This window comes from Narcine bancroftii, chromosome 4 (assembly GCF_036971445.1).
Source record: "Narcine bancroftii isolate sNarBan1 chromosome 4, sNarBan1.hap1, whole genome shotgun sequence".
NCBI lineage: Eukaryota > Metazoa > Chordata > Chondrichthyes > Torpediniformes > Narcinidae > Narcine > Narcine bancroftii.
Window position 1 is genome coordinate 257984990 of NC_091472.1, and position 21834 is coordinate 258006823.

At 42.7% G+C, this 21834-nt stretch overlaps 1 protein-coding gene across 13 annotated transcripts in view; it reads left to right on the top strand.

Annotated features, from left to right (window-relative positions):
• The window catches only part of LOC138761898 (contactin-associated protein-like 5), a 1131905-nt gene that overhangs the window by 638459 nt on the left and 471612 nt on the right, over positions 1-21834 (top strand). For all 13 annotated transcript variants that reach the window (XM_069934835.1, XM_069934832.1, XM_069934834.1 and 10 more), the window contains one exon: positions 2949-3207. In XM_069934835.1, the coding sequence (XP_069790936.1) occupies positions 2949-3207 (259 nt within the window). The remainder of the gene's footprint in view (positions 1-2948; positions 3208-21834) is intronic.

A 21834-nucleotide genomic window follows, 5' to 3' on the forward strand; every position in this document is an offset into this window, starting at 1 on the left:
AGTAAAAAGTGTTCAAGGACCATGTAGCCTCCTCCAATGTGGCCGCTTCCATCATTGTATCAATTGATCCCCTAACCGCTGTTCTCATCACCTCCATAGGATATGCCAGAACCACGATCAACATGTTCCCATTGTTCGTGCAACAGTCATGTGTGCATTCACATATCCACTTCATCAATGCTTTGCAATATTTCAAAGTTCAAATTTAGATTTATTGTCAAAGTACATACATGACATCAGATATAACCCTGAGATTCTTTTTCCCATGGGTCAGGCAGAATATCTACTTATCAGGAGTACAATAAACTGTACTCAAGAAAAGATTCTTCTCTCTTGCTGAGATTTATGGATTGTAAAAAGTACTATTCAGACATCAGATTGTGATCTTCAGATTTGGAACTATTTTGACCATCACTGTTTTGAGAATTCAGTTATGGGTTTAGTTCACTTCAGCTTTTAAAACTTGCACCTTTTCATTATTGGCTGACAAGTACAATTTCTTTTGTTCCAACACATGCACATTTGAGAAAGAGATTAATTCACTTCTTTTAATCCCTGAATAATAATTTTCATTTTTCCTTGGAAAATGGGCTGTCAAACTCACAATGCTTGCAACTTGAACTGTTGAAGTTCTTCTCCACCAGCCTGTCTACACTTGCTGAAAATTTTAATTTGCAGGATGTCTTTGAAGTGTGTGAGACTCAGTTATGCATCTTCACACAATTTACAGGCCTATTAAATCTTCCATTTGGATACTCAGTAGGTCACCAGAATCAAACTAAACTTACATAAAATGTGTGAAATTTAATGGAAGGTGTTGGCAGTTGGTTGCATCATTGTCACATGATGAGTTGTATTTTATTGATAAGCACCTACAGGGTGAGAATTAATCAAGGTGAAAATTTTAGATCTGGGGCTAGAAAGAAAATGCTGGAGATATTCAACAGGTCAGGCAGGATCGAGGTAAATAGGAACTGTTAAGGTTTCAGGTCAATGACCCTTTGTCAGACTTTGAAGAACTGAATTGTTTATTGCCTCACGTACCAAGGTACAATGAAAAAATTGATCCATGTTCTATCCGGACAAGTCAACCCAAGCTTGAATACAATAAATAGTGCAAAATAGAACAAAAGTATAGTGTAACAGAGAAAGAATTCAATTAAAACAGTGCAAAGGCAGCCTTGTTCAAGAGTCTGACGACAATGTGGAAAAAAATCTGCCCTTGAATCATGTGGTGGGTGCATTCAAACTCATCTATTTTCAGCCTGATGGGAGGTGGGGAGATGAATGTGTGACTGGTGTGGGATAGGTCTTAGAACATAGAACATAGATCAGACATCAATGTTGTGCTGACCTATATTTATCTAGCAAAACAAATAAAGCCCTCCCTACCTTATAACCCTCTATTTTCTTTCATATTTTTGTGCCTCACAGTCTCTTAAATGTCCTCTAATGTTTCACCCCTCCCAGTGCTTTCCAGGCATCCACATAAAAATTTACTCCTGATGTTTCCCCTAAGCTCTCCTCCCTTCACTTTGTACAGATGCCTTTTGGTTTTTGCTACTTCTGCCCTGGAAAAAAAGGTGCTGGATATCCACCTTATCTATGCTTCTCACAGCCTTGTAGTCCTCTATAAAGTCATCTCTCATTCTTCCTCATTCCAAAGAGAAAAGCCCCAGCTCTGCTAATCTTGCCTCAAAAGACATATTTTCCAATCCAGACAATATCCTTGTAAATCTCCTCTAGACTTTTTCCATAGTTTCCACATCGTCCCTCCAATGAGGTGACCAGAACCAAACACCATATTCTAAGTCTGGTCTCACCATTTCTTGGCTGCTTTACGAGCTATCAGAAAGTGTGGATGGAGTCAATGGAGGGTGATAAGTTGCACATTTTTGAATTTGTGTCTTGAACTATGAACTATGGGGGTCTATTACATTTTAAAAATCAAGTCAAGTTTATTGACATCTGATTGTACAACTACAATCTGATGAAACAACATTCTCCGGTTCCCAGTGTCAAACATGCAGACATACAACAAGACATAACTCACATACAGATAAAAAAATATATATGCAGGACAAGTATTTCAACTATACGAACAGATAGATAGATAGATACATACTTTCATGAATATGAGTTTCAGATGGTCAGTATAAGCAGTTTCTTTGTTCATTCAGCATTCTCACTGCTCGTTGAAATAAGCTATTCCTCAGTCTGGTGATGCTGGCTCTGCTCAGAGCAGTGTAAGATGCTGCATGCAGGGTGGAAGGGGTCCTCAATGATTTTGTTCACCCTCTTCAGACAACAACCATGTTGATGGGGGGAGGGGAAAGGGAGATCTCGTCTTCCTCTGTGCCACTCTTTTGATCATGTGGATTGACATCTGATCCATTTCTCTGCAGCAACGTTACTACTCTGTGATGCAGCCAGCGAGGATACTCTCAGTAGAGCTCCTATAGAAGGTTGACATAACGGTGGCCAGTGGCCTTGCCCAATTATTTGTTCTTAGAATGTACAGTAACCGTTGTACCTTCCTGACAAGTGAGGAGATGTTGCATGTCCATGATAGGTCATTAGTTAAGTGAACTCCAAGGAACTTGGTACTCTTCAGTCTCTCTCCTACAGAATTGTTGATGGGTAGTGGAGGGTGGTTGTTCCTGATTCTCCTAAAGTCCATGATCATCTCCCTCATCTTGTCCACATTGAGACTCAAGTTAACATGGAAAATCTAATGTCCATTCTCTCCTCTATTCCTCCAAAAGTTTTGTTTTAATTTTATGAACTATAAGGTCTGTTTTCCATTCAAGGGTAATGGTCAATCCTTAACTTCTTTCTCCCCAAGGCTGTTTGAACTTCAATTTCTGTTCAGTTGGGTAGACTGTTCATGCTATTTTTTTGATGGGTGAACTTCTTCTTAGATTGATATGCTCTTTTCTGTATTCCAGGGAAACATTACATTTTCCTGCACAGAGCCACACATTGTTCCAGTTACATTCATGACATCCATCAGTTACTTGCTGCTGTCAGGAACCCCTCAAAAGGAAGAGCTATCTCTGAGCTTTCAGTTCCGTACCTGGAATAAGGATGGGCTGCTGCTGTACAGTAAACTTCACAAAGCATCAGGAGTTGTGCAGATTCACCTCAGCGATGGGAAACTAAGAGTAACTGTTCATAAATCAATGAACCAGGCTGACATCATTACAGGTAATTACAGCAGTTCATTTTACTGCCGGTTGTGACATAATATGATCTATAGAACCAGGGAGGACCTCTTACTTTAATCTTTCATCACTTGAAGACAGGAATCAGTGACAATCAATGACAATCCTCTCAGTGTTTTGTTTCATGCCAAATATCCTTCTTTTGAAAAAGTAAAGTGAAAAAACTGTATGTGGCTTTTAATTGTTATTTCCATAAAGAAAATTGTTCCACATCAATTCATAATTAATAATCGCAGAGAGCAATCTGCAACTGTAATACTTATATTTAATTTAATTTATTGGGAATCATATTGAATGTAATATTATGGCTGCAAAAATAGATGTATGAGAGTGAAATTGGATCAGGGTCTCTGGTGAAACACAAATCTGGAGAAATACAGCAGGTCAAACAGTGTACTTTATATAGCAAGGATAAAGGTTCATAACTAACATTTTGGGCTTGAGCCCTTCATCAAGGTATGAACGAAATATAGCCAGGTGCCTGAATAAAATGGCTCACAGGCATGAGGTAATAGATGGATAAGGGAAGGAAGACACAACAGCAAACAGGAGGAAAGGGATGGAGAGCTAGAGGGAATGAGACAGAGGGATGGTGAAGAGAGGGAGAACAGGGAATTGTCTAGCAGAAACTGAAGAAATCGATGTTAATGCCATTCAGTTAGAGAGTACCCAGTACTTCAGCATTGTGTTTTTACTTCAGTCATGGCGGCTGTAGACTTCCATGTTTTTCTCCTCTCTCGGTCAGCACACAATATATCAGCAACTGTTCTTTGAGGTTTTTTTTTGTCAGATTTAATTCTATTAGATTCAAAGTAACCAAATTTTGGAAGCAGGGTGCACAGACAGATTGTAGAGTGCAAGTGAAAATCTAGTCCGATAATACCTGTTGACTATTTTGGTTCCCTGCTTACCCTGTACAGGATAAGTAGATTTAGGTTTCCACAGTGAATCCAAACAGTGATGTTGTTGGAATATGACACAAGGCTGAAATGAATGTCATAACCATCTTCACAAACACTTTTAGTACTTCTCCTTATGAGCTTACTGCCCTCAAAGAACTGCCGTGGTCCTGAAATAGCCTGGCAGGAGTGGAGTTTGCTTTGTAATCACCCACGCAGCTCATGTGGGGTTATACAACTGTTAATGTCATCGCTGCAAAAGCACATTCTGGTTTCTTCCCCATTCATACCAGTGGAAAATGATAGAGATGGGATGGTGCCGGCCAATCTTTCTTTCCTTTCCTCATTCCGAAATGTTAAAGAATATGGCAGAACCTGGACTAGTTTAAAACCAGCTTCCTCCACTAGACTGGGAATCAAATCTGGGACCACTTCGGCCTCTTTTCTCTCATCCATATGGATTGTGCATTAACCACGGAGCCATTGGGAGACTCGTGAGGGAGAGCTGGCCTCAGAATAGTTACAGCATTGAAGAAAACTATTTGACCCACAGAATGCAGGAGAGGTGGTGAAGTAAGGTACAAACACCATCTTCAGTAGATATTTAGACAGACATTAAAAGAATCAAGGGTATACAATTATATGGACCTGATGTCGGAAAATGAGATTAGTAGAAATGGGCAAATAATCAGCATCTCTGTGGTGGACCAAATGGCCTCCTTCTGTACTGTACAACTCAATGACACTCCAGCTCAATCGGCACTTTACAACCCAATGACCCCATACTTCATAGCTGTAGCTGGTGAAAATTATTAATGCTTTGCTGACGTAGGATTTAAAGGAAGTTTAATTATCCAGGGATACCTATACAGCTCATAACCATTCTCATGTGCGCACCATTGAACACAGAGATGAGGTCTTCGTTATTAGACTCGAGCATCTGATTGAGTGGTTGCCAAACTAACACCATGGCAACCTTTACATGGAAGCCTAGGGGAGGACAAAAATAATTTACACCTCTTTGTAAACCCATTGTGGAAGTCCTTTGTTGCCAGCTATGAAAAGATATAATCGGTTTCAAGTTCTCCAATAAATTGTAAAATATGTATGAACAAACGAAAGAGAAGTTGGAGGGACTCAGCAGGTCAGGTAGCATCCATGGAGAGAAAAGGACAGTCGACGTTTTAGGTCAGGGTGATTTTTTGAAATATGCATTTCTTGGGCTTCTTTGTAAAAGTATTTCCTTCTGTATATTTAACACCTAGTTACTTTATTGTGTTCTCCAAAGTCTCTAAAGTTGATATTTATCTGCAACTTGAACAAAAAAATGAACATGGAAACACTAAACGAATTCAACACAACTTATTAAAATGTAAGGCTCACTCATTCAGATGTGAAAAGTGCTGACTCTCAATGATCCCCAAATCTGGTGATGGAATGAGGTTTTGTCAGTCATTTGTGTAAATATTGAGAAACTAATTCAGAGGGGAGTTTAAACTTCTAGTGAAACAGGGTGCTAACAGAATTTTTCAGACCATAAAGGATAATCAAACAGATTACCAAGGGAATTCTATAAAAAATAACAAATCCTAACCACCAGGAATGAGCTCTCCTACAAACCATGGACTCCACTCAACAGGGTTCTCTTTGGAGCTAAGTATTTCAATGCTACGTTGTACACATTTTATTTTATCAGTGACCCAGAATGTGAGGATGTTAATGCATCACAGTCTGCTGAACATAGCCTAGCATGCAGTGGATCTGACAATCATCTCCAATGTAGCAGTTGTGTGAAAGTGAAATAATTTTGGTGGAATATATAATTGGAAGATCCTGTAGAGCAGAGCTAAATCAAATACTGAAAATTTGGAGAAAAAAAAAATCAACTGCTTTTGTTGGAAATCAGAAATGTTAGAAACACAACAGTTCAAACAACATCTATGGAAAAAGACACTGAGTTAATGAGAGTAAAACATGAAAGTCTGCAGACACTGTGGTTTAATAAAAAACACAATGCCAGAGAATCTCAGCTGGTCAGACAGTGTACTTTATATACCAAGGATAAAGAGATAAAGATACATAACCAACATTCTGGGATACCTTGATGAAGGGCTCAAGCCCAAAATTTTGCTTATGTATCTTTATCCTTGCTACATAAAGTATACTGTTTGACCTGCTGAGTTTATCCAGCATTGTGTTTTCACTGAGTTAACGCAATAGATTGAACAGCTTTGCCAGAATAGGCAAGTAGAGAAACCATCAGGCTGCAAGTGGGGAAGCAGGGGTGGGGGGGGGGGGGGGGGGTGGTTGTGGAGGAGAGTTAAAAAGAAATATCTTTGATGTCTCTCTGGGTTGCTTTTGGGATATACTCTAAGTAGGTTCATCTGCATTGTGCATTGCAGCTCTGCATTCCTTTGCTATGTTCTTCCTTCTTAACAATACCCATTAGTCCATCTGACAGGGCATTTCATTTACAGATTAATCATAATGCACCCCTAGCCTCACTCAATAAGAAACATTCCCTTTGCTCATCTCAAACATGTTGTCTCTCCTTCCTCATGTAGATGAATGCCTTTTGCCTCCAATGGCCACAGATGCTGCCTGACCTCCTGAATGTTTCCTGCATTTGCTAATTTTATTTAGAATCAGCTTCATTTTCAATGTTTTCACTAAAATATTTTCTCTAGTTTAACCTTGTCTAAAAATATAGGAGAGTAGCAAATGTGAGGTTTTCTACCGTGAACAAATCATTTGATTTCATTCATTTTTTCTCCTTCTGTTTCACTGGACAACGATTTTTTTCAAAAGCTTTGCTTCCTGGAAAAAAAAGGGGATTATTATAAACAACTTCAAGCTGAACACAAAGATAATTTCAGATTTTCTGTATCACATAGGAAGTGGAGAAACATTAAATTAACTTCTATTGAATGTTTAATTGCATAATAATGCTGAGCCAAGCTCTCAATCTTTGTTGTCCAGTGTTATTTTTCAACTGTGCAATTTTACATAATTATTTTACCCAGTTATATATTGTTGGACAAATACTTTTCTATTATTTAATTTGTCCACAATTTGCAATTTCATACCTATTTGGTACTGTAACCATTTTAAGTTCGATTGTCTTTACTAACAGCAAGTTTTTTTTAATATATATATACTTCCAGGAGAGGAAAAAAAAATCAAATTTAATCAAATGTTATCAAATTATTGTTTATCAAAGAAAATATGACTGCATCATTTGTGTTATGTTTGTAGATGGCCAAAAGTATGGTTAAAGAGTTAGATGTTATAGAGCACCTTAAGAAACAGAAATGAGAGGAAGATGAAAGTATTGAGGGAAACAAGGATAAAATATTCCATGGAGGGAAAAGCACTGATATCTCTGCAAATAAGGTTGCTGGTTCAGATTACATCAATCGAGGATCCTGAGAATGTGAAGGGATTCCAGATTGTAAAAGTAGAAGCAGTGCTTCGCCAGAAACCACAGGGCAATGAACAGAAGGGGATTGAGTAGTGCAACTTTCGTCACGGAAGCCCAAGTTTGGGATGCCCTGAAATGAATGGAAATTGCCAAATAGATTCCAGGCAGCAGTCACGTTTAGAGTTAACAAAGATAAAGTGAACATTTCAATTGCTGAGAGCTAGTTAATAATGAACCATTATTTAATCTGAAACTCCAATTTCAAAGTTGCATTCATTTAATTGTATCATGGTGATTAATCTCTCCTTCTCCAGTTTAACTTCTCGTGTGTTAATGCCCGGTGGCACAAACTCAGAAAACCATCCATAGCATAACTTCATAAGCTGTTATTTAAAGATATTGACAATATCAAATTAACAAATAAACACATGGGTAAAGTCAGACGTGCTTCCTGAGAAGCACATTGATCAATTCCACAACCAAGAGCAGTGAAATGTAACACCTGCTGATTTCCCCAGTTGTTTATCATTCAGGCCGCCCAGAAGAATATTATGGGGTTATATTACTGTTGTGTGCACCCTAAGAGCAGCAGTAAAAACAATTCTTTATTTATCGGCTTGGAGACCTTCAGAATTACCATTTAAATTAGTTGGTTCTTGATTGAGGAGTTCAGTTGTGAATTACTGGATTTATTAGACACATGAAGGACCTATATATAATTCATGGCCTTTGCAGGTGATGGAATAATTATTTTGTCTCTCATGCAAGCACCAGTTTTAAATGGAAAATGCAGGCATGGTCCAAGCTTTATCTGCTTATTCCTACCTCATGTAAAGTCTGGCTTACTGCCTTTGCTCTGTCCGCTCTCTGTCTTCGAGCTACATGCTTAAGCACCTCTGGGGAAAGTTGCTGCTTTATGCATGAAGTCCCTTATACATTGCAACCTTATCAAGAGGATTGATAGAGGTCAGACTTTTGCAGTAATTAGCTGAACTTAGTGGCCTAGCCATTGCTGTACATTCTGTGTAAAGTTGCCAGTTGAATGATGCCACTTTATTGTTGAACTTGAGCCAGGAAAGAAGACATTGACCAAAAAAAAGGATGCACTTCACTTTCCTCCATCTAGAAAAGTGCTGAAGTTAGTATAGAGCATCTCATTGCTTAAATCAGAATCCCAATAGATTTCTAAAGAGATTTAAAGGGATTATAAAGAAGGGATTTGCATTCGACTACTGAAAGCATCCACTCAAGAGATTATAGTTTCTAGGCAGGATTTTAATAGAATCTCAAGCTGACAAAGATTTATCCTGCCTATTTTATTCTGGTGTAATGCTTGCAATACAAACAGATCTTGTTTGTCAAGCTAGACTAATTCTTCCATTACCTTGGCCATTGGTTAAATTGACTTTTGCGAATTAAGTCAACCTTACTGCTTCATGCTCTGCATGTTGTGGAAACCTCTTGGTATTTTTAGACTCGTCAATGATCTGCCAACTTCGGGACTTCAGTTTTACTCAACAATGGAATTGTTACTCCCGCTGGCTAGTGGGTATGGAGATGATCAGGGATAAAGAATATGATCGAGCTAATATTTACCCAGAATGGGCAATGTAGCAAAACATTGAGGAAGCAATATCAAACTCAATGCAAAACCCAATTACATCTGGGAAAAATCCAAAGATTGGACAAAGAGGTCAATTTCTAGGAGGTAGGAGTCTTAAAGGAGTCAGACAGCATCAAATGTTTAGGAAAAGTATTTCAGAGTTTAGAGCAAGGAGAGCTGCTGGTGGACATAGAAGCGTACTGGTTTATTGATGATTTTCCAACCTGTCAGTAATAACTTCAATCTCAATTGTTCTTACTGGCTATAAATGCCTGGAATGTCATCATCCTCAAGCCCTTATACAATGAGGAGGTGTGTGATATTATCCTTAGCATTGATGTATTAATGTGATTAAAAACTTGATGAACCTGCCAGAGCTGTTGTAACCACAGCTCTGCTGCTGGTGGTGCAGACCCGGGAGAGTAGGGAGCAGAGACACAGCACTCCCTTGAAGGGTCCTGCTGGGCTGCCCAGTTGCCAATGACTCCATACAGGCTTTAAATTGCCTGTTAAAGAACCCAATGGTGTTTTATCTAAAATCCTGCAACCGTTGAGTCTGGTTCCAAGATGGCAGCATTTGAGTATGGCAGTAGTCACGAGGAATTGCAGATTCTGGAGGAGCAGCAGATGGGGCATGGTGGCAGTAATGGGGAGAAGACCTCCTACCTCCCCTACCTATGCTGAGAAGGAGAAGCAGAGGAGATGACCCCCCCCAAGGACTGCAACCACAGTGCCAGACAAGTGAGGGGCTATGTGGCTGAAGAAAACACACAGGCACTGAGCTGTTGCTCATTTGCAGGGTGGCTGCTAACAAGATCAAAGGACTCACAGCAAGCTGTGAGCTGCTGGAGACTGGCTTGTGAGAACTAAGTACTGGAACTAGGATTTGAGATGGTTCTGAGAGCAAGAAGAGCTCCCGAAAGGCCCCGGGTGTTGAAGGCTTCCTCAATGTGTTGGAGTTTTTGATCTGAGCTTGGGTTCTTGTATGGCTGAAGAGGCTGAGGGAGTGCTAGAGGCAAATCCATGGACACGCAGTAAGCTCTTTCAAACTGCCATGTAAAATGGGGTTAACTGGGCAATTTGCTCAGTTAGTACCCTAAGTTATGCAGCAGTTAGAAAGGGTACAACTGAGTCAACCTTGTCAGAATTCAACCGGTCCCTGACCTACCTCAGAGATAGTCAGGGAACCCAATTAAACTAAACTAGGTCTCATCCATGGCCAATTTGAAAATGAAAATGGCTGACCCGCTTATTGCAATGACGTCAGTGCTCTCATACATGTATCATCGGGCAGCCAGCATCTGAATATCCGGCAGTACTTCCGGTGAGTGCATGACATGTCATTGTGGGGGCGGGGTCCCCCTTAAATCGCCAGGTTGTCGATTTAATGGGTCAATTTCCTCTGCTATTTTAAAGCTGTTTCCAGCACCTTTGCCCCAGTAATCACACCTGGATCCCAGGAGTGCTACCCAGATGCTGCAATTGATAAGAGGCTAGTGACTGTGAGGGAACTCCCTTTTACTTCTTTTTCTGACTGCAAGGGGTGTTAGGAAATATAATGACGAGTCTTTATCTGCCTTATGGCAGATTAAAGAAATTTGTGTAATATGTTTTATTTTGTGACAATAAAAAAGTAATATCTAATCTGATGTGTAATGACCATCTTATCTGTTATGAATAATCCCATTTCAGGTGTCTTTTCAAGATATTTGTCTAGGATATCAGGGATAACTCCACTATACTCTTATGGCCAAGCAATTTCTCATCTCTCCTCACCCATTCCTGGGATGTGCTAGAATCCTGCCACATTCCAAATGCATGGTTAATTGGCATCAGGTTAATTGGCTGCTGTAAATGATCCCTAATGTCAGGGGCCCATGGGAGAATTGAGGGTGGGGGTTTGTTAATAAGCAGGCATAATTTCTCAGGTGTTCTTTTAACATCCACTTCAAAGGGCATGTTGGGCCACATCTAGTAGATGATGCTGCCTACTGCAGCAATCACTTGATACTACACTGGAGTGTGGGCCTGCTTCTGCATTCAGGTGTCTGGAGTGGTACTTGAACCACTCAGAGACTCTTAACCCAGCCACAGCTGCTCTGCAAGCTGTGCTCAATATCTAATTGGCGGAGGTGTGATTTGCATCAGTGGCCAACAAATCTGTTTTGTTGGCAGCCTTAGTTGAGAAGCCAGTGTTCATCTCAGTGCCAAGAGAGATGTTTGTTCACTTGCAAGAACTGCTAGCAGATATTTAACATGCACTCAAATCAGAAGTTCAGACTGACAGTGCCTTTCTTTCATTACCACAGATAACATGTTGTAGTTCTGCCAGCCTAGCATCTTGGCTTGAAAGTTCAATTTAAGATGTGGCCATTAACCCTTCCATTTCAGAAAAAAATTGATGCACCTGTAAACTAGAGAATGGACATCCTGAACTTAGTTTTGTTAGTGTTTCATACTTACCTTTCAGGTTTCTAAGAACAAAAAAAATATAGAAAAAGTGGAGTTTTTGGCCCCATTGCAAATGGGAAATGAATGGTTTATCACCTGACAATTCAACAAGCAACTGGGTTTGTACTTTCTTCAGCAAAGAGTCGTCTTATTGTCACAACCCAACAAAACCTCATTCTCCAGTCCTCGGTGCAAAAAATGCACACAACCAGACAACACACATACAGACAAGCAATATATATGCATGACAAGTATTCATATATAGAAATAAATATTGTTTTGTTTATCTGGATGGTGTGAGCAGTTCCTTTGGTCATTCAGCATTCACACTGCCCATGGAAAGAAGCTGTTTCTCAGCCTGATGGTGCTGGCTCTAATACTCCTGTAACTTTTCCTGACAGAAGCAGCTGAAAGATGCTGTGCGCAGGGTGGAAAGGGTCCTGTGATAGTACAGACCTATCACCAATGTATATAGTTACAGTATCTAGAGTATGTAATGACTGTGCTTACAGCGATTGGCTGAGAGCTTAGCCACACCTACTGTCTGGGCCTTAAAGGGTTGTGTCCCTAGCCAGGTCGGATCCTTCTGGACTGGTCGGCCACCTGTGAAGAGCTCCTGTCTTTTGCTAATAAAAGCCTTGGTTTGGATCAACAAGTCTTTGGTTCTTTCGACAAGCTCTACAATTTTATTAGCAAAAAGAATTTTTTTTTTTTAAAAGGGATGGAGTGTCTGACTCGGCCAGAAAAACTTGACATCAACCCACAGTCAGCTACAGCCTTTAAGTTCTGGCTGTTGAACTTTGAAAACTTCCTAAGGCTCATTGAGGTGGAGGAGGATACCAGCGTCCAACAGCATTGCTGACTATGGTGTCCTTGAGAGTCTACGAGAACATCCAGGATGAGACCACTTACACCACAGCCATAAAGGTACTGATAAAACTGTACGATCAACCAATGAACAGAGTTTATGCCCGGCTCGTGCTTGCGTCGAGGAAGCAACAGCCCGGCGAGTCCAACAGGGCATATTTACAAGTAGTAAAGGCGTTGGGCAAGGACTGTAACTGTGTGGACAAAACTGCTGCCGAGATCACAAACGATCTCATCCGAGATGCCAATGTGGCCGGGCTCCGATCGAACGAAGTGAGGCTGCGCTTGCTCGAACAAGGGGTAGAAAAACTAGAGGACGTAGCCCGGATTGCAATCACAATGGAGGATGCAGCCTTAAAGTCAAACGAATTCTCTAGGGACTGGACCCCACGTTCTGATGTGAGTAGAGTGCCCTTCTCCCCTACCACCCCCCGATATTTGACTGCCTATCGACTGCTGCTACACTGCCCCCTGCGAACCCAAAATATTATTTCTGCGGGAGGGACAAGCACAGCAGGTCCCAGTGCCCAGCAAGAAAATCCAGGTGCCAGAAGTGCCTTAAAAAGAGCCACTTTGCTGCAGTCTGTAGATCTAAAATGGCTGCCAGCAAACACAGTGCCTCGTGTGAAGCCCAACCACCACTATCCCATTCAAACTCTTCTTCCCCAGAGCTCTCGTCCAATGAGAGTGAGGGCTCCCCTGCACAGCAACGCCTGGCGCCACGGAGACACCGAACCTGGAAGGGATAGCCCACCCTTGCAACCATGATGTTGGCCTGCCTCTCACCCCCATGCGGAACACTCGACCCAGCCTCGGTCCTGACTGTAGAGCCCGCTATTGCCACGGCCACCACCACCTCCAGGGCCGACGCTACTGCTGCCGCTGCCACCGCCACATCCACCCCCAGAGACAACGACCTACCCACCGCCAACCACGAGCAACAACCCCCACTACTTACTGTTCATCCGCCGACGCCGCCACAACAGCACCTCCGGGAGTTCCTCCAACCTGCTCCTCCAGCGCTGACTGCGTCTATGACGTCATCCTGTTGCGTGACGTCAACACACGGAATTCCCCTGTCAACAGAATCAGTGGCTGCTTCTATAACACTAAATCAGCAATGCTCTCATCCCCTCACTAAAGCAATGGATCTGATTAAAGTGCATGGACACTACACCAATTGCTTATTTGACTCTGGGTCAACTGACAGTTTTATCCAGCCAGATCTGGCCCTCCGTTGCAGACTTGACATTATTCCCCACTACCCAGAGGATCTCATTAGCGATGATGTTGCACTAGACAGGGATAAAGGGGTATTGCATGACCACGCTGGAAGTACAGGGCGTAACGGTCACCCACTTCAAATTATTCATCCTTCCCCAATTGTGCGCCCCAGTATTGCTGGGATTAGACTTTCAGTGTCAGTTTCGAATGGTGTCCCTACGCTTTGGGTGTCCCTACGCTTTGGGTGTCCCTACGCTTTGGGTGTCCCTACGCTTTGGGTGTCCCTACGCTTTGGGTGTCCCTACGCTTTGGGTGTCCCTACGCTTTGGGTGTCCCTACGCTTTGGGTGTCCCTACGCTTTGGGTGTCCCTACGCTTTGGGTGTCCCTACGCTTTGGGTGTCCCTACGCTTTGGGTGTCCCTACGCTTTGGGTGTCCCTACGCTTTGGGTGTCCCTACGCTTTGGGTGTCCCTACGCTTTGGGTGTCCCTACGCTTTGGGTGTCCCTACGCTTTGGGTGTCCCTACGCTTTGGGTGTCCCTACGCTTTGGGTGTCCCTACGCTTTGGGTGTCCCTACGCTTTGGGTGTCCCTACGCTTTGGGTGTCCCTACGCTTTGGGTGTCCCTACGCTTTGGGTGTCCCTACGCTTTGGGTGTCCCTACGCTTTGGGTGTCCCTACGCTTTGGGTGTCCCTACGCTTTGGGTGTCCCTACGCTTTGGGTGTCCCTACGCTTTGGGTGTCCCTACGCTTTGGGTGTCCCTACGCTTTGGGTGTCCCTACGCTTTGGGTGTCCCTACGCTTTGGGTGTCCCTACGCTTTGGGTGTCCCTACGCTTTGGGTGTCCCTACGCTTTGGGTGTCCCTACGCTTTGGGTGTCCCTACGCTTTGGGTGTCCCTACGCTTTGGGTGTCCCTACGCTTTGGGTGTCCCTACGCTTTGGGTGTCCCTACGCTTTGGGTGTCCCTACGCTTTGGGTGTCCCTACGCTTTGGGTGTCCCTACGCTTTGGGTGTCCCTACGCTTTGGGTGTCCCTACGCTTTGGGTGTCCCTACGCTTTGGGTGTCCCTACGCTTTGGGTGTCCCTACGCTTTGGGTGTCCCTACGCTTTGGGTGTCCCTACGCTTTGGGTGTCCCTACGCTTTGGGTGTCCCTACGCTTTGGGTGTCCCTACGCTTTGGGTGTCCCTACGCTTTGGGTGTCCCTACGCTTTGGGTGTCCCTACGCTTTGGGTGTCCCTACGCTTTGGGTGTCCCTACGCTTTGGGTGTCCCTACGCTTTGGGTGTCCCTACGCTTTGGGTGTCCCTACGCTTTGGGTGTCCCTACGCTTTGGGTGTCCCTACGCTTTGGGTGTCCCTACGCTTTGGGTGTCCCTACGCTTTGGGTGTCCCTACGCTTTGGGTGTCCCTACGCTTTGAGTGTCCCTACGCTTTGGGTGTCCCTACGCTTTGGGTGTCCCTACGCTTTGGGTGTCCCTACGCTTTGGGTGTCCCTACGCTTTGGGTGTCCCTACGCTTTGGGTGTCCCTACGCTTTGGGTGTCCCTACGCTTTGGGTGTCCCTACGCTTTGGGTGTCCCTACGCTTTGGGTGTCCCTACGCTTTGGGTGTCCCTACGCTTTGGGTGTCCCTACGCTTTGGGTGTCCCTACGCTTTGGGTGTCCCTACGCTTTGGGTGTCCCTACGCTTTGGGTGTCCCTACGCTTTGGGTGTCCCTACGCTTTGGGTGTCCCTACGCTTTGGGTGTCCCTACGCTTTGGGTGTCCCTACGCTTTGGGTGTCCCTACGCTTTGGGTGTCCCTACGCTTTGGGTGTCCCTACGCTTTGGGTGTCCCTACGCTTTGGGTGTCCCTACGCTTTGGGTGTCCCTACGCTTTGGGTGTCCCTACGCTTTGGGTGTCCCTACGCTTTGGGGGACCCCACACCCCCATCTCAGTCTGCCATCGCCCCACCCCTGAAGCAAAGGTGAAATGTTTATAGGCAACTTTTGAGGGAACTTTTTTTTTTAAAATCACAGGGAGTGATGAGAGTGTGGGATGAGCTGGCAGCAAAAGTGGATGCAGTTTTGATTTTCACATTTAAGAAAAATTTGGATAGGTGCCTGGAGGGATATGGCCATTGATACCAGGTAGAATAACAGTTTGCCCAGACTAGATGGACCAAATGGCTTTTTTCTATGCTGTAGGGTTCTATGGTTCTGAACCCCAGTTCCTTAATGTGACACAGTTCCTCCAAAGCTGTGGACACTTACGTTACAGATAAGATCAGGGCCGCCACTCTATATGAAGCACAAACAGATGTGGCTTGCTATGTCAGGTTGCAGCTTGGGCTCAGTGCCAAAGGTCTCATGCCAAACTGCAGGCCGATGGAGACTGGCTTCAGGGAACCAGGAACTGGATCCAGAATTCACATTGGTGCAAAGGGCTTGGTCTCAGCTCCTGCTTTCATCTGTCCAGTATCTTATGACATCAGTCACTCCCTCATCCTCTCCCCCCTCCCCCCCATCCATGCCTGTTAGGTTCCCCTCAAGAAATGGTGCTGACTTGAAATGTGATGCCCCATATCCCTGCACAGATGCTGCCTGACCTGCTGAGTGTTGTTACCTCAGGATTACAGCATCTGCAGTCCCTTACACTTTAATTCCCTTACAACTAAAGACTGAAAACATTTGCCTTTCTAATTGCAGTTTGCTCACGTGTAAGTTAATTCCCTAGGTCTTGTGGACCAGAATCCTGAGATTCCTCTGTGTGCTAGCATTTACTGGTCTCTCATCATGCATTCCACTTCTCTGTGTATATTGCAACACACCTTTGTAAATTAGGTTGAGATAATTTTCTCTGAAACAGTGTTCTTCGTCAAGGGTAAAATGTCTTTCAGACATGGAGACTTCATTTGACTTTTCCAGGTCTGTGTAATTAATTCTTTGTGTTTAATTGCTGCGTAGAGTGACTGGATCTGCTGCATAAGCAAATTGTTTCCTGTTTTCTTTGCTGTGCTCAACAGTTTTAGTCCTACACTAATATCAAGTAATTTAAGAACTGTCTCTTTGGGAGCATGAACCATCTTGTCTCCATCATACATAAAAAGTGACACTCAGGAAAAATCTTCCCCTATCCATTTTGCCCTGATTTGTCTGACAGACCTTAAGTGTAAGTGAACAAAACTGTCATGTTGCTTGGTTCCCCTCAATTGATTTTGGATAGAGTCCAAATGATGGTGATATTTCAGCTGTTTGATGGTTTGGTTGTTGACCAGCTTGCTAAAATAAATCACCTGTGGTCCAAGGGTGAAAGGAACCGGCATGAGATGTTCATCTTCTAAATTGGCCAAATCATTTTTCACTCATGAGGGGCATAGACAGAGCAGGTAGCCAGCACCTTTTCCCTGGGGTGAAAATAGTGAAGGAAAGTTTAGTAGACTATATAAATCAAAGTAGTGGGTGCCTGGAATACATTGGCAGGGGTGGTGGAGGATGATACATTAGGGCTATTCAAAGGACACTTAGATAGGCACAGATGTAAGAAAGAGGTGTATGGTGTGAGTTAGGGAAAGAACAGATTATTGTGGAGTAGGTTTATATAGGTTGGCACAGCATCTTGGGCTGAAGGCCTGGAATGATGTGCTGTTGTGTTCCATGTTCATTTGACTGTGCTATAGAAGAGTATTCAGTCCATCCAGTATGCACAAGCTCCAGGCAGACTATTTCCACCAGTCACGATCCTTCCTGTTGTGCTGCAATATATTCTCAATTCACCAGCCCCCATTTTACTTATTAACCAGCTGCATACACAAATTTACAACAGCCAATGGAACTCTCAGCACATCCTTGGGTTGTGCGAGACAACAGGAACATGTAAAGGAAACCCACGTGATTAAATGAGAAAACTTGCAAACTCCAGGCACCCGAGATCAGGATCAAACCCAGGTCCCTGGAACTGTTGTCTACTGTATCACTCTCACCACGATAGTGCTTTATCTGCTCCATAACATTCCCCTTCCTTCAGAGAGTTTACTATAGAACACTACAGTAGAGACAAGCCCCTCTGCCCTTCCAGTCTGTGCAAAACTATTATTCTGTCCAATCCCATTCACCTGTACCCAGATCATAGACCTCATTAGCCCTCCCATCCACTTACCTGGCCAAATTCTCCTTAAATGTAAAAATCAACCCCACATTCATCATTTCAGCCAGCAGATCATTCAACACTCTCCACATGAAGTCCCTCACATTCCCTTTAAGCATTGTCAGTGGAAAGATCTTGCTTGCATTTAATCTGCCTGCAGTGTGTACAATTAAAACAAAAATCCTTACAGAGAAGGATGAAGATGCCCTAGAATGTCCTTGTGTTAAACCATTGTGCTCCCACAATCTCCATTTTTAACTATTTGCTTTTTTTTTTTAAATTGAAATCTCCCTCAAGACTTACCTGAAGAAATCCACCAAAAGTGTTCATGTGGAATACATCAATCATATTCCCTTCAATAATAAAAGTATTCAGCAGATAGAATAAAAATCAAAAATGCTGCTTATACTTAGCAAGTCAGGTAGCTTCTGTGGAAGGAGAAACTAATAAAGGGTCTGAGACTGACATTATCTGCTTCTCTTTCCATAAATGCTGCCCGACATGTTGAGTGTTTCTGGCATTTTCTGATTTTTTTTTTAAATTTCAAATTTCCAGCATTTTACCATATAACCATATAATCATGTACAGAGCGGAAACGGGCCATGTTGGCCTTTCAAGTCCGCACCGATTCACTGATTTTGAGAGCCCTCTTCAGGCATTGGTCCCGGTAGATCTTCATTCAATAACGATGAGCGAATTCAATGCAGGTGGAATCTTATTGAGATTGAAAGCAAGATTGTTGTCCTGGCACCACACAACCAGATTCTTGATCTCCATCCTGCTTTCTGACTCATGGTCATCAACTTGGATCTCCGAAAATCTTATCGACTAAAACTTACCTTTATAAACATTAAGCAGTCTCAACAGATTGCAGCTACTTGAGGATGGAAGTCCCAAAGTAAATTAAGACTCAAGAACATTACCTTTAAAGTTGGTGCAAAGAAGTGAGATATAATGTGTAATCTTGAGACCCAGCTCACTAATATCGTCACCCACCTGCATCAAGGAGGACACAAATAGACAAATCCTACCTGGATCTAGTGCCAGTGTCTGGAATTGAACACTAGGACTATTTCAGTGTGTTTTCATTCTTTGGAGGTACCACCCTGTTCTGATGGAACTTGTCTCAATGGATAAATTATTGACCATTTTTGTGGATCAGGAAGAGATTCAGCAACATCCAAGGTTGTTCTGATGTATTCTCATCCTTTAGTGGAATCTCTATTCTCAGTGGAGGATTGGCACAGGGCACAAGGAAATGGGGAGTCTAACCCCCAATTGAAAAGGACATCCATAGGAGATGACTCATGGGAGAATGAACTTGGCAAATGACCAATGTGGGTTTCTGAGGCTGAAGAATACATGGGAGGTGGGCTGTCGATGAATTGAGGTGAAGTACCCACACAAGATGCAGGCTGCTGGCAACTGCAGTCATATGACTCACACCAGGCTGGCTCAGGATTGGCTGAAGGGGTATGTACTATCTATCAGAACCATGATACAAGAGGGAGTCTTCCTGATCATATCAGAGGTGTGAATCTGGACACCAGGTTACTGATGGTTCAAATTGAAGGCCATGTGGCTGCAGAACTACTGGAGACAAATCCATAGCCATTCAATGACCCTGGGTGATTCTTGCTTCTCTTTCATTGGCTGTAAGGGGCACAAATAGTTTCTGTTGATTGCATACCTCTGCTTTATAGTTAATTAATAGAAATTTCATGTAATATTACATTTTGTCTCATTGCACATTAAATTAATCTTGAATCATCTGACCGTTTACTTGTGGGCTGAAGCTTTTACAGGTTCTTGCTGTTTCCCTACATGCAAGAATGAGATCAAAGCTAACTAAATCATTGTACCACTGAGAATCAATCAAGTCTTACAAAAATTCTTAAGATGCAGTGGGTGGTACATGACACATTTCCTTACAATGTCAGGGACCATCTCAGATGAATCTCAGTTACTCTCTAGAGTCATCAAGTGGCCATGGATTTGCCTCCAGTCTCCCACAATCACACAACTCCAATGCATCGACAACCTGAGCTCCAGGTCAAAACTGCCAACTTGATTAGGAAGTTTTCAGATCATTTCTGATACCTGGTACCCCATTCAGCCAGTCTCCAGCAGACCACAATCTGATGGGAGTCCTTTGACTGCAGTTGCCAACAGCCCATTGCTTGTGTGGGTTCCTCACCTTGAATCATTAATAGCCTGCTGTCTAGGTTCTTCATCTGCAGAGACTCTTACTGGTCCACCACTGTGGTCACTCTCCTATGGATCATCTATAATATCATGGCCTAAAACCCTCCTTCCCCTGCCCCTCATCTGAACTCCATTATGTTGTTTCATCTACCTTTCAATACTTCATTCAGACATCAGAATGATCACCACTTAATCTTCCACACTCAAGGGAGCATATTCACACTGGCAACAGAATTCAGTGTACATTATAATGAATCTGCTATTTACCAGGCCCCGACTAAAATTATAATAACCATGATTATGAATTTATTGTCATGTAGACAAGTACAACATACATTTTACACTAAAATTTGTTTTTGCTACAGCCAAACAAGACCTTCAAAAGACATTGATAACAACAAACAATAAATTATATTAAAAATAAATACAAAAGATAAATATTCATAGTTTAAGTAAAAACAGAAAAAAGTGGCATTACAGCAATGCAGACAGTCCTTTCATGGTGTCAAAATAGTCTATGAATGGTACATACACCAAACAGAATTTCAAGAGCCTGATAGCTGTTGAAAAGAAATGGTTCCTGAGGGGCTGGTCTTCAGGTTTCTGTACCTTTTACCTGTAGTTAGCAGTGACAAGAGATTGTGACCAGGGTTGCAAGGACCCTTTATGATGTTGGCTGCCTTCCTGAGACATTGCCTTACAGAGATCTTCATTCCAGGTTAATTCCAAAGGTGAGGAGGGGTTAGCCTATGGGAAGAGATTGAGTTGTCTGGGTCAATACTTGCAGGAACTTAGAATGAGAGGGGATCTTAAACAGAATTATGAAAGGCATGGATCATACATAGAGGTAAACAAGTTGTTTCCGCTGGTAGGTGTGTTGATAACTAGGGGCCTGAGACTCGAGATGCAGAGTAATAGATTTAGGTTAGAACATTTGAGCACAAAACAGCCATTCAGCTCTTCTAGTCTGTGCCAAAACATCCCATTCATCCCATTAACGCACCCAGTCCATAACCATTCAGATCCCTCCCATTCATGTATCTATCCAATTAATAAAACATAAGAGTGAGCCTACATTTACCACACTCCCATTACTTTCCGATTGAAGTTCACCCTCTACCTTTCATTCCAAAGCCATGTCCTCTTGTACTTATCTTCCCTAATCCAAATAGAAAGAGCCTACTCACATTTAATGTATTCCCCTCAATTTTGTAAATCTGTCAAATCACCCCTTCTTCCACATTCAAGGAAGAAAGTCCTAACCTGTTTAACCCTTCCCTGTAACTCAACTCCTAAAGACCCAGCAACATCCTAGTAAGACTTATCTGTACTCTCAATCTTACGGTTATCCTTCCTGTGGTTAGGTAACCAGACTGTACACAATTTTGGCCTCACCAATGTCCTATACAATCTCACCATAACATCCCAACTCCTATACTCAATATTTGATTTATGAAGGCCAAGATGCAAAAACCTTTAACAATCCTGTCTACCTGTGACACCACTTTTAGGGAATTATGTATCTGTATTCCCAGCTCCCTTTGTTCCTCTGCACTCAGTGCCCTACTGTGGTTTGTTTTTCAGCAACATACTAAAATTGAAATGATACACCAGATCATCATATCCTTCCAAATTTCTTCACCTCACTTGTCTGCATTAAATTCCATCTGCCATTTTCTGGCCCATATTTCCAATTGGTCTGGATCCCTCTTCAAGCTTTGAAAGCCTTCCTCGCTGTTCACAACACCTCCAATCTTAGTGTCATCAGTAAACTTGCTTATCCAATTTACTGCATTATCATCTATTACATGATCCCACA